Source organism: Lates calcarifer, linkage group LG20 (genome assembly GCF_001640805.2).
Source record: "Lates calcarifer isolate ASB-BC8 linkage group LG20, TLL_Latcal_v3, whole genome shotgun sequence".
NCBI classification, from domain to species: Eukaryota; Metazoa; Chordata; class Actinopteri; family Centropomidae; genus Lates; species Lates calcarifer.
The window spans coordinates 11334447-11356563 of NC_066852.1; the positions used below are offsets into that span (position 1 = coordinate 11334447).

At 40.1% G+C, this 22117-nt stretch overlaps 2 protein-coding genes across 8 annotated transcripts in view; one reads left to right on the forward strand and one right to left on the reverse strand.

The window, feature by feature from the left end:
• Positions 1-2199: 2199 nt before the first annotated feature.
• Positions 2200-17611, forward strand: radx (RPA1 related single stranded DNA binding protein). Of its 6 annotated transcripts, XR_001962695.2 has the most exons (18): positions 2332-3309; positions 4133-4275; positions 4357-4564; positions 5934-6042; positions 6275-6375; positions 6486-6605; positions 6707-6802; positions 6899-7066; positions 7530-7687; positions 7769-7911; positions 8041-8088; positions 8167-8285; positions 8385-8621; positions 9286-9468; positions 9613-9752; positions 15339-15483; positions 15635-15751; positions 17485-17611. XR_001962695.2 is itself a non-coding variant. In XM_018691701.2 (16 exons), exons 2-16 carry the CDS (start codon positions 2700-2702, stop codon positions 9747-9749), a joined length of 2580 nt encoding a protein of 859 aa, XP_018547217.1. In that variant the 5' UTR covers positions 2200-2318; positions 2673-2699; the 3' UTR covers positions 9750-9911. The 6 variants fall into 6 exon arrangements, 4 of the variants coding, with proteins under 4 accessions (XP_018547217.1, XP_050934819.1, XP_018547214.1 ...); XR_007815323.1 differs by having other exon boundaries at positions 15339-15751; XM_018691701.2 differs by lacking the exons at positions 15339-15483; positions 15635-15751; positions 17485-17611 and adding an exon at positions 2200-2318 and having other exon boundaries at positions 2673-3309; positions 9613-9911.
• Positions 10373-22117, reverse strand: part of npas2 (neuronal PAS domain protein 2) — a 42332-nt gene continuing 30587 nt past the window's right edge. For both annotated transcript variants that reach the window (XM_018691693.2, XM_018691692.2), the window contains exons 12-22: positions 21874-22021; positions 21605-21689; positions 21371-21497; positions 19587-19684; positions 19357-19443; positions 18684-18920; positions 17919-18119; positions 17426-17610; positions 17155-17247; positions 16835-17045; positions 10373-15006 (exon numbers count right to left, since the gene is read on the reverse strand). In XM_018691693.2, the coding sequence (XP_018547209.1) occupies positions 14776-15006; positions 16835-17045; positions 17155-17247; positions 17426-17610; positions 17919-18119; positions 18684-18920; positions 19357-19443; positions 19587-19684; positions 21371-21497; positions 21605-21689; positions 21874-22021 (1703 nt within the window). In that variant the 3' untranslated portion in view covers positions 10373-14775. The remainder of the gene's footprint in view (positions 15007-16834; positions 17046-17154; positions 17248-17425; positions 17611-17918; positions 18120-18683; positions 18921-19356; positions 19444-19586; positions 19685-21370; positions 21498-21604; positions 21690-21873; positions 22022-22117) is intronic.

A 22117-nucleotide genomic window follows, 5' to 3' on the forward strand; every position in this document is an offset into this window, starting at 1 on the left:
GAGACTCATTCTCTGGGATCAGCTGTTTCATGAATGAAATGGACAGAAAATATTGCTTAAATAATTTTTGTTACATTTGCTGTTCTTTAATTCATAAGAACATTTTCTTAAATTCAAGTAATAATTCTAGTCTACATATGGTCCACATATATATATTGTGTGTAATTTTTTAAACAATACTTTTCAAGAGTATTATTTTTTAATTCATAAAAAGAGGATATATCTATGTAAACCATGAATGTTGTGTTTTTTGTTTGCCTTTTTATTGACATATTTGGTAATTATGCTTTTATTTTGGCCAAAAAAAGTTCTTCAAGTATTTTTCCAATAAACTAAATTATAATCATATTGCCTTCCAATCTTCCAATTATAGTTGTAATGGCACCTAATTTATTAACTTAACATTTTGCCAGAAGAGTGTAATATCCAAACTGTTGTTGTTGTTGTTGTTTGAATAAATACAGTAAAAAGTTTATACTTGGTATCAGTCCAAAGATTTTTTTATTATTAGAGACACAGGGAACTAACAAGGCATACAGTATGTACACTGTAGAGAGAGTTATGGTGGAGAAGATCATTTCCTTACCAGCAGCATCTCTATATCACCAATGTCCATATCTAAATGATTATCAGTTGGCTTGGTCAAGGCTTCTTTAAAAATCAACCATCAAATCTCATTCTGGAAACTGGTTTGACTGGTGAAACTACCCTGCAGGTCCTAAATGCAATGTAAATACTAATAGCATTCTACCAAATATCAGTATGCTTTGCTCTCAGACCCCTAGAATAAATATCTGCTCACTGACACATAAATTATTTGATTAACATATGGAGTGAAAAATAAAAATGTGCCACCACCCTGTTTATATAAAATCAAGCATGCTTTTATTTAAGTGCCTATTGCAGTAAAATGACTGTTGCTTTGCAGAAGGAAATCAGAGTACACTGACAGCTGATTCACTTTGCAGGAAGTTGCAACAGTGATTTTTGAAAGAGTTCAGGAGTATAAATAACTGTAAATCCCCTTTACCACCTAATGTTAATGCTGTGAGTGGCACGGATTAATGCTAACTTCAAACAGATGCATTGTGACTTAATGAGAGAAATGCAGGAATGCAGAAAATAGCTCCAATTCATCTGCAAGAGCATTAGTAAGGCTGGCCACTGATGTTGGGTGAAAAGGCCAAGGTGTCTTACAGTTTGGTGTTTCTGCCCATCCCAAAGTTGCTGGGTGGGGCTGATGTCAGGACTCTGTGTAAGCTAGCACAGTTCTTCCTTACAAAACAAAGAAAACTGTTTTTTTTATGGATGTTGATTTGCGCAAGGCGACACTGTCATGCTGAAACAGGAAAGGGTCTTGCCCAAACTGCAGCCTCAAAGTTGAAAGTGTGATATTAACATATCATTATACGCTGTATCTCTTAACAAAAACTCCAAGGCCAAACAGGGAAAACGTCCAAACAAAACTATTTCTATTATGTGGACATATTTGTGACAATATTATGTTTAATGAGGCTAAAGAGCTCCTTCCTTAACTGTGGATGGATGCAATAACTTCATCTGGACAGCAGAGGACCTGTCTGAGCTCTTAAATCCCTCCTTGATGCTGTTGCAGTGGAGGGGTAAGGTGAACTTGTAAACCAAGCACAAACTGCATATAATACCAACACATTTCATGTGCCAGTGAGTACAAGATAAAAATTAATAAATGAAGACTACAAAATGTAAAATCAGTATGTGATGAATGTATTATTTAAAATCTCTCTTTCTCTCTTTACATCCTGATCTTTTTTGAAAGCAGGTTTGGGATGCTAAATTAAAAATGCAGCATGTTGTATTCAAATTTGAATGTATACTTTTATACTTTATACTATATATTTAAGGAAACGTATATTTTTGTTTCATTAAACTGTCTGTGAGAGGAGCTGATGTGATTGACATTATTAAAGCGTCCATTAGCGCCACCTGCTGCTGTCAGATATGTTTTGTCAATAACAATAAAATAGAATATAATTCTAATTTCTATACATCTGCAAGAGTGAAACCGACAACTAAATAAACTCATACTTCATGTTGGAAAATTATTCTGTTTCGTCATACAACTTATAATTTAATATTTATATGGCTAATATTAATAAATTATAATCATTTACAAAACAAACTACAAACTGGCACTGACCGTACAACGCAACCGTCGCTTTGATGACGTCAAACAAACCCTGCCATCCACAGCTCAGCGCGCAATTTAAAAACAAGGATTTGCTGTGTACATTACCTGGCTAGTTTTTCGGTCAGACTGAAGTATCCGGCGTGGTAACGTAAGATATAGCAATAAAGTTAATATATCAAGTGATTTTCTTTGTCTTTGCGCTGTTTTTTCCGTACAAGGCAGATAGTGACGCAATCAAACAGCACCCGTGTTGTTTGTATTGTTAGCCAGCGGTAACTGTCACTTCGTTAGCGATGTAGCCTCTTTTCCAAATATTTAAAAAAAAAAATAAGGTAGACCAGTTGTTGTAGCAATTCTGCTCTTATTCAGGTACGATAAGTGTATGTGTAGTGTAAGTTTGGACGCGTTGCTAACACAGACAGGAAGAAGTTAGTTGTTTAGCCTACAAGCTAACATGAGTTACTTTGTTGCCAGTAGTAGCGACACACTGTGTGTCTAACAGGTGACTTTGTTCAGTTAACTGTCCGTTATGGAGGATAACTCGTCTTATTCTTCGGTGGCGACTGGTCTGTGTCAAGCGTCTTTCCTCCAGAAGACACTGGAGCGGTTATCCTCTACACAGTGCCTGAAGCTGAGAGATGAGGAAGGGGCTCCCGTCGCTGTCATTGCACTTCAGAGGTACTTATCTGAGCAGACCGAGGGGCAGCAGCAGCAGCAGCAGCAGCAGCAGCTCGACAGCTACACCTACGATGTGACGGTCACCGATGGAGTCTGGCGAGCCAAGTGCTTTCTTCACCCCGATTTAAATCACCAGGTGCACACAAACACCCTAAAGACTGGAGCTGATATCCACATCACGCAGTGTTCTTATGTTTACAACGAGAGGAGACTGGGACACGGTTACATTTGCATTGAAAAGCTCAGATGTGGTGCTGAGAGGTCTGTCCTCCTGCCCCGTGTAAACGATGTCAGCTCTCTGCCTATGCTGGTCAAGCATGGCATGGAGAGAAGTGTAGTGCTGCAGAGCGATGTTCCCCTTCAGGTGAGCCGCAAACACTACCTGTCTCTGTGGAACAACGACGATCCAGAGGGAGACATCTGGACATCAGGCTCTCCCTCAGCTGAAACTGTGCTGGACGGTGAGATGCTGCACTCTGATCGTACTATCACATATACAGTTGCACGGTATTTACAGTAATGAGGTGGAATCTGCTACGTGTCTTTTTGGCTGGTTAGCTGGGCAAACCAAACATCACAATATGATTGACCCAGTACCTTGCCTGCGATTATGGGACAGTATTGCTAGGATGGCAGTTGGTTTAAGCAGAATATGTTTGCACACAATACAACACGGTGAATTAAATAAGCTGGAAATGATGCATAGCTGCAATTAACTATCATTTTCGTTATAAATTAGTCAATTTATTCGCAACAGTAGAAAACCCTCAAATTTGCAAGGCTGAAACCTTGAGAGAATGTTTTCTTAAATGACTGACAATAAGAATCCTTGTCTGTTTTCTATAAACTTTCTGACAATAGATTACTTAACTAGTTGTTTCAGCACATGTTCAAGGACTAATCAGGTAAGTGGTAATACTCTAAACCCAGCTACAGCAATCTTACATAATTAGAAAATAAATGTAACTTAATCAGGTTTTAAGGCCTGGAAAAGACAACTTTTAAGCTGCATTTCAAGACATTAGAATACCCAGAATCCTTGGCAATATGCAGTCTTGCATCATAAAGTAGTTTCATAACTTACAGTCTAAACTGTACATGGTGGGAACGCCATTGTTGATAGTATATTTGAAGGATATTTACTAAAATTGTCTCTGCCCATTCCAGTTAATGCCTCTCGTTTGCAAATATTTATTTTCCATGACAGAACTGAATCTGCATTGGCTGCCAAGTTGCAGTGAAAATCCTGATGATGTGTCATCTGCAATGTCTTCTCTCCAACAGTATCCAAGATCACTCTTCTTAGTAGTCTGGAGTCATCCTTTAGAGGCGCGTGGAAACCGCTCCCTCTCCTTGTGAAGATAATACACAAATCCAGATTAAGATATTATGGGAAGTTTGGGCTCAAGATCGATTACCCCTACCAGGTGAGTTTGAACTTGCAGAGAATCATGAGCCTCAGTAAACAGACATGGACAGGATCTCACTTTCATATTTCTCACTAATAGTATGCTATATTTCAGGCATACTTTGAAGTCGCTGATCAGAGTGGCACAATGTCCCTTGTGCTTTGGAACGAACTTTGTCCAGAGTTTTACCAGAGACTGAACGTGGGCACAGTGTTGTACCTCCAAAATTACACCCTGAAGCAGAGTTATGCAAACCGGTCACGGCCGCAAATGGACCATCACAGACTGAAGACCTTTAACTCTGTAGGTATGTACATAACCACTGATCACAGTCTTAAAATTTAAAGCTTAGTGCCATTGTTTTGTCACTGTTAACATCATCAGTTGAGCTGTATTATGGGAGCAGCAGACGGAGGCAGACACCTGCAGTAAGGGACAGTAGAAGAAAGAGAGAGTGAGAGAGAGAGAGTGAGAGAGAGAGAGAGAGAGAGAGAGAGAGAGAGGGAGGCACAGCCTGGGCATTAATGTGTTTGAGGGAAGAAACACACAGTTACAGTGATGCAGCGATATTAAGACGGTTTACAGTAATCTCGTCGGCAGGACAACATGAACAACATTTACTAACTACTAAGCTTAACTGATGCATTGAGACTGACCCAACCTGCCAAAGGAAAAATGGTAACCTGAAATAAGAATCAGAATAAAATGCTAACTGAAAGTTAAGGCATAAAAATTAGTTTTTAGTTTGGATTTAAAGGCCTCAACTGAGTCAGCCTGTCTAATATCAATAGGGAGGTTGTTCCAGAGGAAGGGGGCCCGATAGGAGAAGGCCCTGCAGCCTGCTGACTTTTTTTTTTTTTTTAACTCTGGGGACAGATAGCAGCCCGGCACTAAAACCAGAGTAATGTGGTCAAACCTTCACGACTTGGTTAGCATTCTAGCTGCAGCATTCTGAACAATTTGTAGACTTTTAGTGCTTGCACGCCGAAAACAAAACATTACAATAGTCCAGTCTAGAGGAAACAAAGGCGTGAACGAGAATTTCAGCATCTGCCATGGAAAGAAAAGACCGAATCCTAGCTGTATTACGTAGGTGAAAAAAGGCGGTCTTTGTAATGTCCTTAATGTGCTGATTGAAGGAAAGAGCAGGATCAAATGTGACACCCAGATTCTTGGCTGTTGTACTTTGAGAAACAGACACACTTGTCAAGGGATATAGTTACTTGTTCAAACTTGTGTCTGTATCGCGCCGGGCCAATAACCAGCATTTCAGTTTTGTCTGAGTTAAGAAGCAGGAAGTTTCGAGACATCCAGCTTTTCACAGAAGACAAGCAGACCTCTAGTTCCCTAACTTGTCCATACAACCCTCACATATTCAAATGATATCTCAAACAACTAACTACAGCTTTTTTTTCAGCTCTGTTGTTTATACAATTCTGATTTGCTTTTACTTCAGGTCAACAGTGAACGTTTGTGTGGCTATCCTTTGACCATTTCACCTGTTCTGGCATTTATCTTTCATTCTACAGGACTTAATATTAGGTTTAGGGTTTAATCAGCATGGAAAATAAAAGTAGATTTGCGTAGTTTCATCTTCTCTTCCACTGATTTATTTTTGGGTTTCTGAAAGGGGCTGGTGAATTACACCTTTAGCTTTCATTCTGTATTTTTCCAAGAAATCTGCCTGAACCCTCGCAACCCAGCTTCAGTCATCACTGTAGTATCACCAAAGAGTGTGCTGCCTCAGTGGGGATTGCCTGAGGTTTCCTATCAGTTCACCACCAGGTAATGAATTAGCATTATTTCATTACTCTACAGTCTTACATTTGTCTGTCCATATGTAGTACTTGAGGTGTGCTAGATATGCTTTTTATTTACTGTTTTGGTTTATACAAACACGAAAAGTATGCTGTTTACTATTATTCTGTCTATGCAGCATGTGCTCCCTGGTCCATGTATTATTATGATTGCTGTTTTGTTCTAAAAAACAGCTTCATGTTATGTATGTTTCTCACAGGTCCGAGTTGGAAAAATTAGCCAACAATTCTGCGTGTGATGTCATTGGTTTGGTAACATTTGTTGGTCGTGTTGAGAGGGTGAAGAGCAAAGGGAACAAGGGTGAGAAATGTTTATATTTTATCTATTAAATGTAAATTATTTATGAAGAGATACATTTCCTTTTTGATTATAACTCAGTTAATGGTGATTGACCATGTTCACCTTTTTAGGTCCAGAAAAATACTGGACGTATCGCTGGGTACACGCAGTTGATGGGACATCTAAGCATCCGTTTATCCTGGAGATATTTTCCTCTTCTCAACCAGAAATCTTCAGCTGTATATGCCCAAGTAAGTCAGCGGTATTAGCTCATATCTTGATATCCATGCTGTCAGACTTGTAAACATTTTCTTTTATACTGATTAACACATCATCACCATCTCCTCCACAGTGACCTACCTGGTTTGCACTCAGATGAGGGTTTGTCAAGTGGAAGGCTCATTGCCCTACCTCACAAGCAGCTGTGAGACAGAGACGTTCATCACGGGTTAGCACAGTCGTAACAATAAGTACCTGATAGTAATTACATATATGTGGTCACTGCAGTTGGAGCTGAACTGTATATTATCTGTGTCCACAACAGGCTATCACAAAGGTCAGCCATATGTGAGTGACCCCAGAGTAAAGAGCTTCATCCAGTGGACCAAAACTCTCAAGGACAACATCATCCTCCAGAGGACTGCTGTTGGCGGCCATTATTGCTACCCTCGTCCCCCAAAGACATTTACACAGTCAATGGCAGATGCCTCAGGTGAGGCAAAAACACAGACTTTCAGAGCATAGTAATATCACAATGCTTTTATTAGACTGAGCGTTCACTCCTGTAATTTCACGACATGAAAGAATGAGCTCTGCGTCAGTGCTGAACAATAATGAGATGCACTCGGTTCTCTTGTGGGTGGCAGAAATCAAATAAAATCTGGGTCAGCATTCTCCTGCAGTTCTGCCACAAGATATGGTGTACTGCTCAGATCACTCAGTTGTACTCTACACCTACTCCTACTCTGTATCTTAAAGCATAATCTTTACACATCGCATTTGAATTTTAAAGAGCTATTCTTTCAAGCCACCCAAAAGAAGACAATGTATAGAAAACAGTTTGGCCTTTGAGTACAGTACACCCTGCATTTAAAACTCATCTCAGAGTAAAGGGAATTGATTTATTTGTCCATGTCAGATTTTGTTATTTTAAAACCTTTATGCTCCATCCTCAGCTCAAGTTCCTCTGGTTGCTGCTGCTGACCTGAAGAGGGAGTTAGAGACCCTGCAATACAGGGAACATAAAAAACTGGCAATTCAGGGACAGATCACAGCTGTGCAGTACCTGAAAAACCCAAAGACCACAGGGTCACAAGGAGCAGAAGAGAAAGAGGTAAAAGACATTATTTCAGTGCCTCTTTCCAGTTAGTAGTGACCATTAAAACGTTATGACGAGACTACTGGTTTCATGCAGGTGCCAGATGTTTCTACTGATGTGCGTATACCAGACACACACAATCATCCCACAGCTGCTGAGCAGACTTCGGTTGACAGTTTAACGTCTCCCTCTGCTGAGAAAATCTCAGCAAGCAGAAGAAAAAGACAAATTCAAACAAGGTATGATTTAACTGCCAGCTCACAGATTGGTGAGCGTGATTTTGAATCACTTATTGTACTTTTATGGCTGAGTTTAAAGCCTGCATTTAATTTATTACATGAAATGTAACGTGGCAACTTGTTCTCCAGAAACACCACACAGTCCTCCTTGAATCATGGTGGCGTGCCGTCAAAAAGGTACTGAACATTCAGCCAGTTGTTTTCATCAGTAAACCATTTTAGCCACTCTGAGCTCATTTATCTCTGCTCCTACAGAAGGGCTGGACACAAACATGCAGCGGAAGGACGAGAGCAGGAGGAAAATGACAGCAACTCTGAATCAGAGCAGGCTCAGGATGTGGAACAGAGTCTACAACCACAAAATCCAAATCGAGGTGAATTACTGGAGCTACACCCTCACTGGGTCTATCACATGTCATCAAACTTTGATTTCACAGTTCCTTTCTGACGCCCGTGCGTCTGTTTTCCACCAGACTCTGATGCTTTATCTTGGGAAAGCAGCAGTTGGCTGAAACAGAGGCAGGAAGTGTCTGAGCATTTGTGTCAAGGTGGTCTGTACCAGGACAGCGTCTCTCAGAGGTTCACGTCCGACACAAAGAACGTCCTCCTGCAGTGGAGTAACCTCCAGCCAATGCGGTGGATGCCAGAGCAACCTGCTGACACCCTCCCACCTGTGGTTTGTCCAGGTTACTACCAACTAACAATATTAGGTAAAGCAGTGTTTCACTTTAAGAATTATTCTTAAAGAAAGTTCCCTTCGTTCTTCTTGTCACTTCTCTGTACAAATCAACATTTCGGCCTCTGTTGTCCGACTTGTGTCAGAACATCCTCTTGTTCCCTAAATAAAGTTCTCCCTGAATCATTCAGGGGATGTGGGCTGCTGCTTTCTCTTTCTTATGAATAGCTGTCTCAAGTGGAGAAAAATTGCTGTCATATTCATTCAGCACTGAATACCCGTAGCTAACTGACCTTTCATGCTTTTATTTTATTACCTTTACATCATCAGTGAGTCACTTTGAGGTTGGGACCTGCTGTCAGTGGAAACCAAGTTGCACAGTCAGAGGTCTGAGTCACATTTAGAAAACACCAAAATTCATATAACTCTGTATTATGAAACCTTTATTCTGTCTTTAAGTCTGTTTTCAACAAGCTGTTTAGTTCAATATGCTGTAGTCTTTGAAAATCAGCTTTTAGAATCATAATTAGCCAGCACACATTGTCAGGTAGAACCATCTTTAAACCCGGCTTTCAATAGATCTTAATACCAACATCTTAAAAAAATGACCTTTGTTTTTATGCTGTTGGATTGTTATGGCAACAACCACTATTATAATCAGTTTTTCAGTCTTTTTTTTTTTTAAATCTTCCTGACAGGCATAAACAAGCAGATAGCTGTTGACGCCGCATATTCTCCCATCGTGAGTGCTGATGAGCCCAGGGCTGTAGGTCTTCCTCAGGATCCCCATGGCAACACGATGATGTCCTGCCTTTCTTCAGGCTTCCTCTGCCCCCTGAGTGTCACAGCTACTCACAGCGATACAGCTCTTCCCGAGCCAGGTAGCCCAGCACACCGGCAGCTCAGGAAGTGGTCACTGTGACACACATTTTCCCAGCATACCTGTCAAGTCTTTTTTTTTTTCTAATACATGGCATCATATTTAGAATCAGCCCGATGTGAATGTGAATTTTCCTGTCTTCCAGAGGAGATCTTAGCGAGTGCTGGTGAGCTGGAGGACACACATGTCGTGTGCATCCTGGACCTTTGTCACCTGGGTGGAGATAAGGTGGAAGTTCTGATCAACAAGATGTACAGAGTGACTGAGGTTTCTCTCGACTAGGAGGTAGAGATATCTTATAATTATTATCAGTAGTGAACAATAATCATGTTATTAGAAAGTTATTTTGGACAGACAGAGCAAAGGAAATGCAATGCTGTTTTAGAGCAAACCTTGATTTGATACGTGTAAATTCCCTGATTAAATTGTGCTTTGATATTTGAAGAGAGTGAAATGTTTTACTGAAATGTATAGAAAATTGCTTATTTTTTTATCAGTAGAATTCAACTCTATAGTCACTGTGACTGACAGATGAAATATCAGTTATCTCTGCTTTGACCCAGAAATCTTCACTGCAGACTTGTAGTCATGAGAGAGGAAATGTATTTTTGCGTGGCTGCAATCACATCAGTCACTGTGAAAATCACATCATGTCAGAGATTACTTTCTTGGTAGCTAGAAGTTCTAATGAAACAATATATATTCCCCTGAGAAGTGTTAAAAACAACATTTCATTCAAGTACTGATGCCTTTTTCCTCCAACGTCTTGCTGCTCCGTCTTTTCCATAGACTGATATTAGCCTGGTCCTCTGAAGTGAAGATAAGTCTTTGTGCATTAAGAACACACAGTTGAGAAACACTCTCGTACATAAATAATTTAACAGTTTGCTCAGAATAACAAAACATATGTTTAAAAATATTTATTTCCAAATATTTCACAATATCCAGGTTGATTTATAAATAATTCAATATAGTATAATTAATATCAAGATATTTTAGAATGTAAACTTAATTTGTTAATTTCTTTTAAAACAATATTAACAATATTTTTAAAGCTTATTTTGATGGTAAATACAGAGAGAAAACAAGCCATACAAGTGACTGTGCAACACCAACTTGAACGCAAAAAAAGCTTCATCTCCTCTAATAAGACACTTCATTATCTGTTACAAAATTACTTTAATTTTAAAATCATGTAACATACATATGTTATCTATTAGACGTATAAAATAAACAACTATATAGTCTAAACTTTTTTTTTTTTACACATTCTATCATACAGTATATTCAATGTTTGTTTCTGCACTGAAACAACAGAAATGGCTGTGTACCAGGGTTTTTTTTTTTGTTCATGTCCTGGCAAATCTTACACAGAAAGCATTGATCTGACCACACACCTCACACTCACAGTGTCAGTCATTGTTTTACAAATCAGAAAAAAGTACAAGTTAAATGTGACTGAAATCACACTCCTTCAAAAACATCAACACTCAGTGAAAAACCCCATGAAGAAGAAAAGCATTCTGAAAGTTGAAGAGAAAAATAAAAGTGCAGCAGTTGCTGCAGTGTGAGCATTTTAACTCAACCACAAAGAAAAACTGTGCTGACTGAGCAGATGGATTATTTACAATAACTGTGAAGCAAGACACACACAAAAAAAGCTCTAAAAATCATAAATATTCTGGTTAAGAATGGCTGATTTGTCCAAAGCAAAAATAATTTAGGTTAAACTCACAACTGGAGCACAATGCATGAAGTATCACTACATGATTCACTCACAGTGGAGTTTAATGAGCAGAATTTCCCTCAACCACCTTTGCAAGGCAAGTCACATGATAAGTTATTTTGTATACAAGCCGAGATCTAAAATCTGACCAAGGTCTTTGTATGGAAAACAACCTTAAGAGAGAATTTCACTACCACTGCTAAATTATGAATTTCCCAGAAATGTCTTCAAATTTTTTTTGTCAGTAGTTGAAAAAAAATCATTAATGACGTAAAATAGAAATATAGTCATCTATGGCACCTCTGAGTCTTTTATGGGCAGTCACTTTACTGTATCTAAACTGAACATGGTGAAATGTGAAGATGCATAAAGAAAGACTGAGACTTCCTCACCTATGTAAAATAATATTTTCATGATGACAATTGCACTTTCTCTTAAAAAAAAAAAAACCTGAAACCCATTAACCAAATTTTTTTTTTTAACTTCAGTCAGTTTTTTAGAGACTCAGCTGTTTTTTTCGCTAGCAGTGCTGCACCCTAATGTGAACTCGAAAAGAGTCTGAAATTCTGCTTGACGTGAACATGAGGATTCAGATTCTTCATTTGATCTTTTTTGTTTTCATTATCATGGTGAATGTGTGACCCTTTCCTGCAGCATTTCAGTGACTCATTTTCATGTTTTGGAGAAGCTAACGCTCTGCAGCACATTCCCATGCAAAGTTCTGTGTAAATCACTGTGATCATAGTCTTCAGTGGACACACACTGTACCTTTTAAAAAAGATACTGCTTATATCAGCGGCTGAAGGAATGTTAGGACGTTTTCATTAAAAAAATACTTCCATATAATTTACATGGTACAATGGCTTAATATACACCTATATACACATCGTACATCAGTATAAATTAACATTCTTCTTTTTCAAATTGACATTGCACATAGGAAAAGTGAAAAACGGCACTGAACATACATGCTGTAAGTGTTCTGATGGTTGAGTCTTATCCAATATGAACAGCACCAGTCTTGAATGGGAGCATAACACAGTTAACTTGAATGTGTACGGCTGAGGTGGCTGAGACCAGACTGTCATACTGAGCATTACGGGCTGATTTCAAGCAAGTGTAGCACAAGTTCCACAGTGGAAACAGGAAACACTCTTCCTCTTCCCTGCTGAACTATCTGGGAACAACTACGTAATGCAGAGACAAGTTTAAAGACAGAAGACTATTGAATTTAAATGACGAAGTCAAGACTCTGGCACAGACAGTTCCTGCACAGTATACTGTTACAAGCAGTGTGTGATTGTCATCACCAAAAGAGAGACGCACGTTTTCTCCCTGGACATCGTTCAACTGCCAATCCGGCTTCACCAATACGCTCCAGACCTCCTTCTGTTACCACTGTCGTCTCAGTTCTTTTATCTTTATATTCAAACTGACTGTTTGAGATAGGAGTGTGGCCACAAGAGCTGATTAGCAGTTGGACAAGATTTCCTTCACCAAACTAACATAAAACTGTGTCTCTCCAAAAATATGATGGAATTAAAAGATTTAAGACTTAAAAAGTCACTTAAATGATTAAAACCAGCACAGTTTGAAAAGAACAGGGTGTTGTGACGTCTTGACATGCTGACAGGACTGACTCTGTAAATCACCTCCAGATAAATGAATGAACCACGTTTGATACTTGGAAAAATTTGGTGTATTTGTTATAACTGCAGCTGTATCATTTTTCACAACATAGCACAATGGAGGTAACTGTGATTTCAAGGTAAATGGAATATCAAGTAAATGTTCCTCAATGAGATCACATTCATCAGCCCTGCTGCTCATGATTGGAGCGTAAATTGTGTGATTTCTCAGATGTTCAAAATAAAACAAATGACCAGACTCGAATAAACAGGGTTAACACTGTTTGTATCCACATAGCGGCCAGAATCTCCTCCAAATCATCTTTCACAGTTTGTCAGATTTTCAAATCACCATGCTTACACTTTGTTGTGTATGGAGAACTACAGTTAGCCACATACAGATCAGAGGTGGTTCACTCTTCTTGTAAAAACATTTTGCACTAAACCATGATGGGGTCAGACATTAAGACCACTGATGACCTTTTAATGTCTGAATGAACACATAAAATCAATTAGAACTTTTGTGTATAAAACTAGTTTTGTATCCCATAGATTTTTAAATGTATATGTAATAAATAAACATAAAATGATTTCATTAGGGTTTCAGTATATAGTTAAATGAATCTTATTATGTACTATCATTAAAGAAAATAGTCAAAAAGAGTTTGGACTTACTGATGTAAAGGTTGCAAAAAGCATCCAATATATATTTGTAATATATCCAATACAAATCTAGATGTCTTTTGTTTTAATCTGATGTGGAAAATAAATTATGACCTATGAAAATATAACTTTGTATTCCAAATAGACCTGAGCTGGATTTTTAAAGCCATAATCAGACAAAACCATCAAACCGCACCGTGGACGTACCACGGTTAAAGGCACAAATTTTTTTTTTCCCCCTCAGGTAACTTGTTTATCACCTAAAGACTCGTGCTGCAGAGCTCACCAGAAGCACCGAAAATCTGGACTTCAGAGCTTAGTTTGTCCTTCTCAGTGAGAAGTGGTGTGACAACTGTGGCACCCCGTCTTCAGATTGAGGCTTTAAAAATCTAGATAGACCTTTTTAGTAATTAGAGAATATCCCACCCTGGTTTCCCAGCGTGGCACGTTACATTTGAATTCTTAACCAAACCTGATTTTAGATATGATAGTCATCTAACCACTGCATGTGCCACAACAATACAGCCCCTCTCAAGTGACTTGTCATGAACATACCTGCAAGTAAATCATTGTATTTGGGACAAAATGGGAGAGAACGTCTGACATCTGCCAACTGAAATACACTCTGATGTTGAGGTCCTATGTTCACACGTCCCTTTATGAGATGAAGAATTCTCATTGGAGCTAAAAATCTGACCAGGGGTGATGATATTGTGTCACTAAGGAGGATTGTCAAGCTATAGGTTTGAAAACTAATCTCACTGTTAAGCCATTATTAGTGAGGAAAACAGAATATTAATTCATGGGCAAAAATAAATATTCTACTCTTGGGGAGTAGGAGAGGATTGGTACCAAAGTGCAAACAGACACTTAGAATGAAACTCTCTGTGTTAGATGAAAGCATCCACATGTAAACATGTGAGAGTGGTGTCTTCTCGAGAGCTCTGATAATCCACCTGTTCCAGCAGCGTCACTGATTGACCGCTGGGTGTGATGTGGGCCGGCGATGTAGGGCCCTGGCCCCTCAGACTCTCCTCAGATCCTGATGCAGGTGACGTCAGGTCAGTGCAGCCTCTGCTTGTGGTTTTTCACTCCGCTTACGTATGGACCGGCTTCTTCTGAACGGGCAGCTTCACATCAAAGGTCAGGTCACTAAAGCGATTTTTCCGCTTTCAAGCGTTTCCGCTGCAGAACTTGACGTCAAGTTGGACTTCCAAATGCCACAGCGTGCTACCGCCTACACGGCGACAACACAGAGAGTGATCTCAGCGCTTTAGCAAAGTCCACAGCGCTACCGAGTCAACATATTTCGGAAGTCTGATACACTGCCAGTCTGGTTTTGGGAATGTTGGTATTGCCTTTGTTGCTGTTGCTGTTGTGCTTGTGGCAGTTGCTGCGGTTGCGGCTGCTGCTGCTGCTGCTGCTGCTGCTGCTGGATGTATCCCACAGTGCCTTGCTGTGGGACATTAGTGGTGTGTAAGAATGCTGGAGTAGACCCACCGTGAACAAGTCCTTGAGTCATCTGTGGACACAAAAGAGAATGTGAACGTGGTCTGGCCAGCTGACACGACCTCCTTCACTAAGTTTTATATGTGAAATCTTTCTTGAACTGTTGCTAGTCTGATCTTTAACTGACTGAGATGCATGATAGTTCTATCTCTGAATGAAGAGGTTCTCTGCAGTACCCAAACAAGGATTGTAAACTCATGCCAGACATAAGGCCTGAATCTTATGATTCTTTAACGCTGTAGTGCAGTCCCTGTATTTCGCAGTATACTGAAATTTAAAATCTGTCTGTGGCGACATTTCCATGCTGGCACACTGGTAGTGATACAGTAATAATTGGTTTGGTAGAGCTGAAGAGGAGAGCAACTACAGTAACTAGGAGTGTGGAGAAGTCCCCATCTAAGAAGTCACCTGGTCGCACCTGAGGCAAGGAGGATAACTGTCTGGAAGGAAACCACCCTCCTCAGGTGCAGCCAGTTCATCAGGATGACAGGTTATATATACCGCCCTCCTCCCTTTGTTCTTTCTTTTCAACCTTGACCATGTTGTGTGTGTCCTGTAAGTTCCCTTACCTATTTGATTTAACTTTATAGTGCATCATTTCTGTTGATTTGATGATAGTAACTTTGTTCTCTTTTTCACAGAGCATAAAACACCAAGAGTATAGCAGAACCTATGGCTGAAAAAAGTAGGAAGCGTCCAATAAAAGTTCCTGATGCTGCAGATGAAGGACTACAGTCTAAAAAAAAAAGTGATCAACAGTAAGGACAAACATGATTTAAACATGCATCGACTGTGTTTGTGTAACTACTCTCACTGCCAGAAGGTGGAGACCAAAGTTCCACACTGCGGGTTTAAAAAAGCAGAAGCCTCTCAAGGGTTAATGATATTTGGTTTGAACCCTCCCTTTGAACTTAGGAAACTTGGGAAGCTACAGATGCAGATGTATTATTGGTTAACTATATAATATTTAACTTAAACCTTAGTTCTGTTACAACGCAGAATAAAGTGAAGGTGACTGCTGGCTATTGAAAAATGGCAAGCTCTTTAGAGAAATAATGTTCACTCCTTACTAACCCTCAATATCCACTTCTTCTGTTTCATAAAACCAACATATTGGTCACACCAAGTACTGAAAAATACAAAATAAAATGAAATACAATAAAGCACCATAAAGAGACAGGATTTTTGTCCTCAGCAGATGGCAAAACACACCTTTACGATTCATGGCGGCAAACCATTCAATAAATATCAGAGGAAAGCAGTTTTGGGAAATATAAAAAAATGGAGAGAGAAATAGACTGTTCCCTGCTGCCCCAAAAATTTCAGACTACCCTCACATCAGCAAAAGGAAAAAAATACATAACCTTCCCCCTTTCCTGATAATGTTTCCGAGGATGTTTTGCTGTGCAAGGGGATTTAGGTAAGCTACTTATGAACTGTGTTTTTCCACCAGACTAACACTATTTATCTACGGCTGGAGCCAAACATGATGAATAAAGTCTGGAGAAAATAATTCATTATGACGTGATTTAATATCTGTCCAACTGAATTTTAGATTACATCACAGCTTTGTTACAAACCTGAGGTTTTAGCCTAACTGAATATAACACTGATTTCTTCATTAACAGCCTGTGGGAATGGCACCGTGGCTTGTTGCTGTGGTAACTAAAGATTCAGATGCAGTGTAATGCCTAAAATTATCATAAATCAGTAAATATAAAGCCTGAGCATCATTATGCTACAACCCCTCACTAAGCCAATAATATGCCCCTAGAAACTACACACCTGTGACACATGTGACTGGTATTGCTTCATCGCTACACAGCAGATGGTTGTCATACCTGAAAGAACTGCTGGGGCTGCTGTAGCTGCAGGGAGTGCTGAGAGGCCTGAGGCTGAGTGTGGTAGGCTGATTGGGACTGGTTTGAGATGAAACTGTTGTGTGGGAACATAATGGGGGACGTGAAGACCGGAGAGGGCACGAGGACAGCGTTGCAGTTGACCTGTTGCATGGAGAATGAGGGGGCCATGATCTGCTGCTCCAAGGTGTATCTGTAGAGAGAGGGTACAATAAAGAGCTCAGGAACAATGTGACAAACAGCCTGCAGTGTGTGTATGCCTGTGTGCGCGCATCTGTGCAGGCTAATCAAACAGTTCTCACATGGTTTGGGAGATGCCCATGTTGCACTGGGAAGGCTGCGAGGTGACACTGCTAGTGGGAACCAGCGTCTGCATCGGCTGGTTGAGAAGCATTCTGTGAGAAATAAAATCTGTTATTGGAAGAACTCAGTCTGTGCAGAGAAAAAAAAATATCTCAGGGTCTCAAAGAGAATGAGGTTTTCACCCTGATAAAATATTATCAAGATAGTAGAAGACTGTTACTAATTTTCCATGATGTCTACAATACTGTCATCAACCCCTAACCCTCTCACCGTAGTTGTCCATCTTGGCTGAACTCGTTGTCTGTGTGTCTTTGGTTTGCGTCCTGCAGAGGCCTCGTGTTGGTCTGAGAGAACATCATGGGGTTGCTGTAGAAGGGCATCGTCAGACTCGTGTTCGTCTGCACGGGCAAACTCACCAACTGTGCCTGCCCGCTCCGTGCAATCCTCTGCTGAACCTATAACAAGATGCCAAGCTAATCAGAGATACTGGACACTTGTTAATAGCGAATAAAAACATTAGAATCCACCACTTAAATTAAATAAATATTATGTTCAGATGTCGTTCCTACATGAAAATCCAGTATAATGAAGCAAAAGGAAGAACAGTTGTGTATTTTTGGTTTTGAGTAAACCAAGGTGAGTATTAAATTTAATCCATGACCTGACAATTTAGGTTTCTATATCTTTTATGTGTCTTTTTACTACAACGCAAACAAGCATTGTTTTAACCTTCCTCCCACTCAAGTAGGATGTAAGTGGTTACCTGCGTTGAGGGTGAGCTGTTCTCTCTCAGAAGTGGGTGAGGGGATGAACTGTGGGCCCCGCAGGCTGGTGGTTTAGGGTGGCCCGTAAGCTGCCTGATCACCCCCGACTGGCTCTGCTGGGCCGGCCTGCCCGGGCCCTGCTGCTGAGGCTGCTGCTGAGCCTGGCCAAAATCACTGTGGATAGGCTGCTGTAACAACATCTAACACATACACGCAAAATCAGAAAATATTAATTTATCCTTCCTTTAGTGTTTATTCTGTTTTCAAAAGTCACAGCAGTGTGTCCACATTGCCTTTATATTTAGGTGAGGTAACACCAGGAAAAAGGAAGTCAGATTAGTTCAGGTTTCATTTTTATTGGCTAACTGTCAAAATGTGTGTTTGTTTTTCAAATTACTGCTCGTCGCATGTCGCCTTCACACCCAGGAGGCACTGACATTAAACAGGGAGACAACTCGACTTTATTAAACAAACATTACACCACTCCCAGAGTCTCTTTGTGCTCGCCATGTGGGTCATGTAGTGGTTCTGGCTGAACTGGTTAGTGCTGGCCTCTTGGTGGGGCCATTCCACTATTACTGTGAGGGGTTAGGTAACATGAGCTTACTCTATGATGTTGACATTCCCAGACAGCTGATACGTACATGTCTGCGGCTACCAGTCTTTTAATGAAAATTTAATGTTTTCCTGATGCAGAAAACAACATGTGATACGTTATACTGCATGGTGTGAGAAGACTTTCTTTTTTCGTTTTTAGCTGTTACCTGGAGGTTAGCCAGGTGAAGTTTCTCCTTAATGTCGTGCAGCTCCTGTTGCTGTGTCTTAATGTCAGCCTGCAGAATGCGCGTCCTCTCCTCCAGCTGTTCCTTCAGCTGGTTCATTACACCGAACTGGGGCTGCTGCAGCGGATACATGGGCGACGACTGCTGCTGCTGCTGTTGCTGCTGCTGCTGCTGCTGCTGCTGCTGTTGCTGCTGCTGCTGCTGCTGTGTTTGCTGTTGCTGGAAAGACACGATCCAAAAAAAATAGTTGGGAACATGCATGAGAAATTGTACTACAGCTGTGTTTTTTCCAGGCAAAGTTACTGTAAATGTGGCAGACTGTATGAGGAGATAATCAGCTGGCATGAGTCATATAAAGGTTTATTCTTGTGACTGTGAAAGCACATCAAGCTTCAATTTTTCCTGTGAAATAGGTCTAAAAATTATACAAATGAGTCATTTATACTGTATATACAAATATACAAGCAATATGTGGAAAGCTACAACAACAAAGAAACTGTCTTTCTCACTTGGTGTTATGACACAATCTTATGGCTGGGCCTGGGGCCACTGTACACAAGCAACGCATATGGCAGCAACAGTCAAAACAGTAAGATACTGTACACAAACAAAGCAAAGGAAGGCAACAGGCAGGAGAGGAAGTCTAAACACTAACCATTGCGGAGTGCTTGCTGCAGGTAGGAGAAAGGGGGATGCTCATTTGGGGAACGAGGTCAAAGGAATTTTGTCTTTGTGCCAAATTCTACAAGGGGAAAATGACAGTGAAAATGAAGTTTAACAATTTAGCACAGTCTCTTCAGACATGATATTGTGTCAACTTGGTGCAGTTGTTTCTATCTAACCATTTTAACTCAAAAGGCAGAGACACACGTTGAATAAACTGACCTTTGAACTACTCGGCTGGAGTCTGGCAGACGTCTTCTCCGTCCCAATGGAAGCAGACTGCCATGACGGTGTGCAGGCCTCTGTGTAGGAGTTAGCCGCTGCAGAAGAGACACCAAGTCACCTCTTAACACACTTGAATCATAGTGGACTGAGGATATGTTCAGTAAAGGATATGATTGTAGTCTTTGTTTTTCTCTGTCAACTGACTCATTTGATGGGAAGGATGCACTTTCTGTACATCTGTCCATCGTTTTCTGGTCAGTGTTTGTGCAAAAACTTCTTATCTTTTAAAGATCTTTGTGGTTGTGAATAAAATTGCTTGCTTCAAACCCTCTAACTATGGATCTTTTCTTAACTACTGTTACAAGGGCATAACATGTCAACTGTTGATATGCTCAACTAGGTTGCTTCCAGTTATTCCTGCTCACACAGCAATTAAACTTTGCCAACAGCACTGACTGCTCTGCAGACTTTATTTGACCTGTGCTACAAAGGGGTGACTGCCTAACCCTCTGATTAGTGGCTGTTTGTACCTGCTGGCTGAGAAGTGGGTTGCAGGCAAGACTCAAAGCTGGAAAAAATGACTGAAACTCCTCTGCATTTTTTTATGGTTAAAATAAATAAATAATATATATATATATTTGTCTGTTCTCCTTCATTGTAAGGCGGTAAAGGACAGCACTATCCTTGTGATATCTGTCATAAAGATGCACTGACAGTATCCGGTCTCTTAACAAAAATCAAATAAGCAAATTAAATTTTAATTGCCATTAGTGTAGTAAAAATACTGCAATTATCATAGCTTTTGTATTTTTCTATGTACTAGACTACACTTATTTTAGAAAGCCAGTTTCATTATAATGTTTATGAGGTAAACTGATACAGATATAAATGCACAAGAGCATTCAGATATTTTCTATGTTGTATGGAAACCATGACTCATATTGTTCCATTGCTAAATGATTTGTATAATGATCAGGAAACAAACACTACACCGTATAATTCTTATCAATATTTAATTCTACAAACTCTCCTGTTTAAGAAACGGGGACTGTCAATACTCATGTGTTTCTTCCTAAACAGACTAAGCACAGAATTTGGCCCCTAACTGAGATAAAGCCAGAACAACTTATGAAATGCATCTCTTTCCTGGTTGTATAACAATACTGCTGATTCACAAGCCCTTGATTGCCACCTCATTCTGCCTCTGACTTAAACCCACAAACTATGATGCATTCAGTGAATGCTTCGTCATGTTACTTTTTTTTTACAACAAATGTGGTTTTGATGAATATGTCTCTCAAAATAATGAAAGTGTTTATTTGCGTAGGTTAAGGGAGGACAGCAGCACAGGAACTGTAATGAATCTGGCACTGTGTATTGTTCATAAATATGCAGACAGGAGTGAAGTGTTTCAGTATATTAGACGGTGGGTGGAAGAGCAGCTGAAGAAACTGGAGGCTCAGTCAAACAGGGCACACTAAAGTAAGCCTTGGAAACATTTCATCATAGATGTATCGTAACCCACACACACATATATGTGTATGTGTGTGCGTGTATATATATATATATATATATATATATATATATATAGAGAGAGAGAGAGAGAGAGAGAGAGAATTTTGTCAGATTAAAAGACAAAGGCTTATTTGAAGGATTATCTCACATTTTCTCAGCTAAATTTAAATAACAACAGCTCCTGTGGCCATGTAGGAGCAGGATTTCTGTACATATTGACCTGCTGTTCAGTGAGTTAGCATTTCTGGAGCAGAAAAATGACTCACATGCAGAGTCTGACAGTGCTGTGTGGGAGGACTTCCGGGAGCTGTGGGAGGATACCGAACGTGCGCCACTGTTTCTGTCCCGTGTAGGGTCCAGTGTGGAGCAGATGTCCAAGTACAGCTCCTGAGCCTGGAACACGGAGCAGTGTTCAACACAGCATGTCAGATATGAAGCCGGCGTAAAGACTTCTCTCATAAACATCACATACTATATGTAGAGGGCCTCGTGGCTTTTACCTTCACAGAGGAGGGTGCTATCTCAGGTGGAGACAGCTCTTCAAGGCCAAATGCTCTCCTCCTTTCAGCTCGCACTTCAGCATAACTGAATAACAGCGGATAGAAACAGTAAGTGTGATGAGGGTCGAACTATCCCAGTGTTAATCCAAACCCACTGCCAAAACAACCTACACTGTATAAACATCTCTAATCCCAGGACAATGACAAAGTGTACATATCCCTCCCTTGGCAGAAAATAGACTACCCCAAGGTACAACAGTTAGTCTTACCTGACAACAGTGTGAGTGCAGACAATGAACTCTGGTTTGGAGTTCCACTGGTGGTACGTGATGTAGTAGTGAGTCTGCAACCAAATCCACTGCTGACCTTTGGTCAGGAAGCGATAGTAACAGGATTTACCCTTACCAAACTGCATTACTGAGAAAGGAAAAAAAGACGGCGTACATCAGTGCCATGTTTGGTTGTCACAGGTCAAAGCCTTTTCTATACACTAGTATAGTAGAAGAATGCATG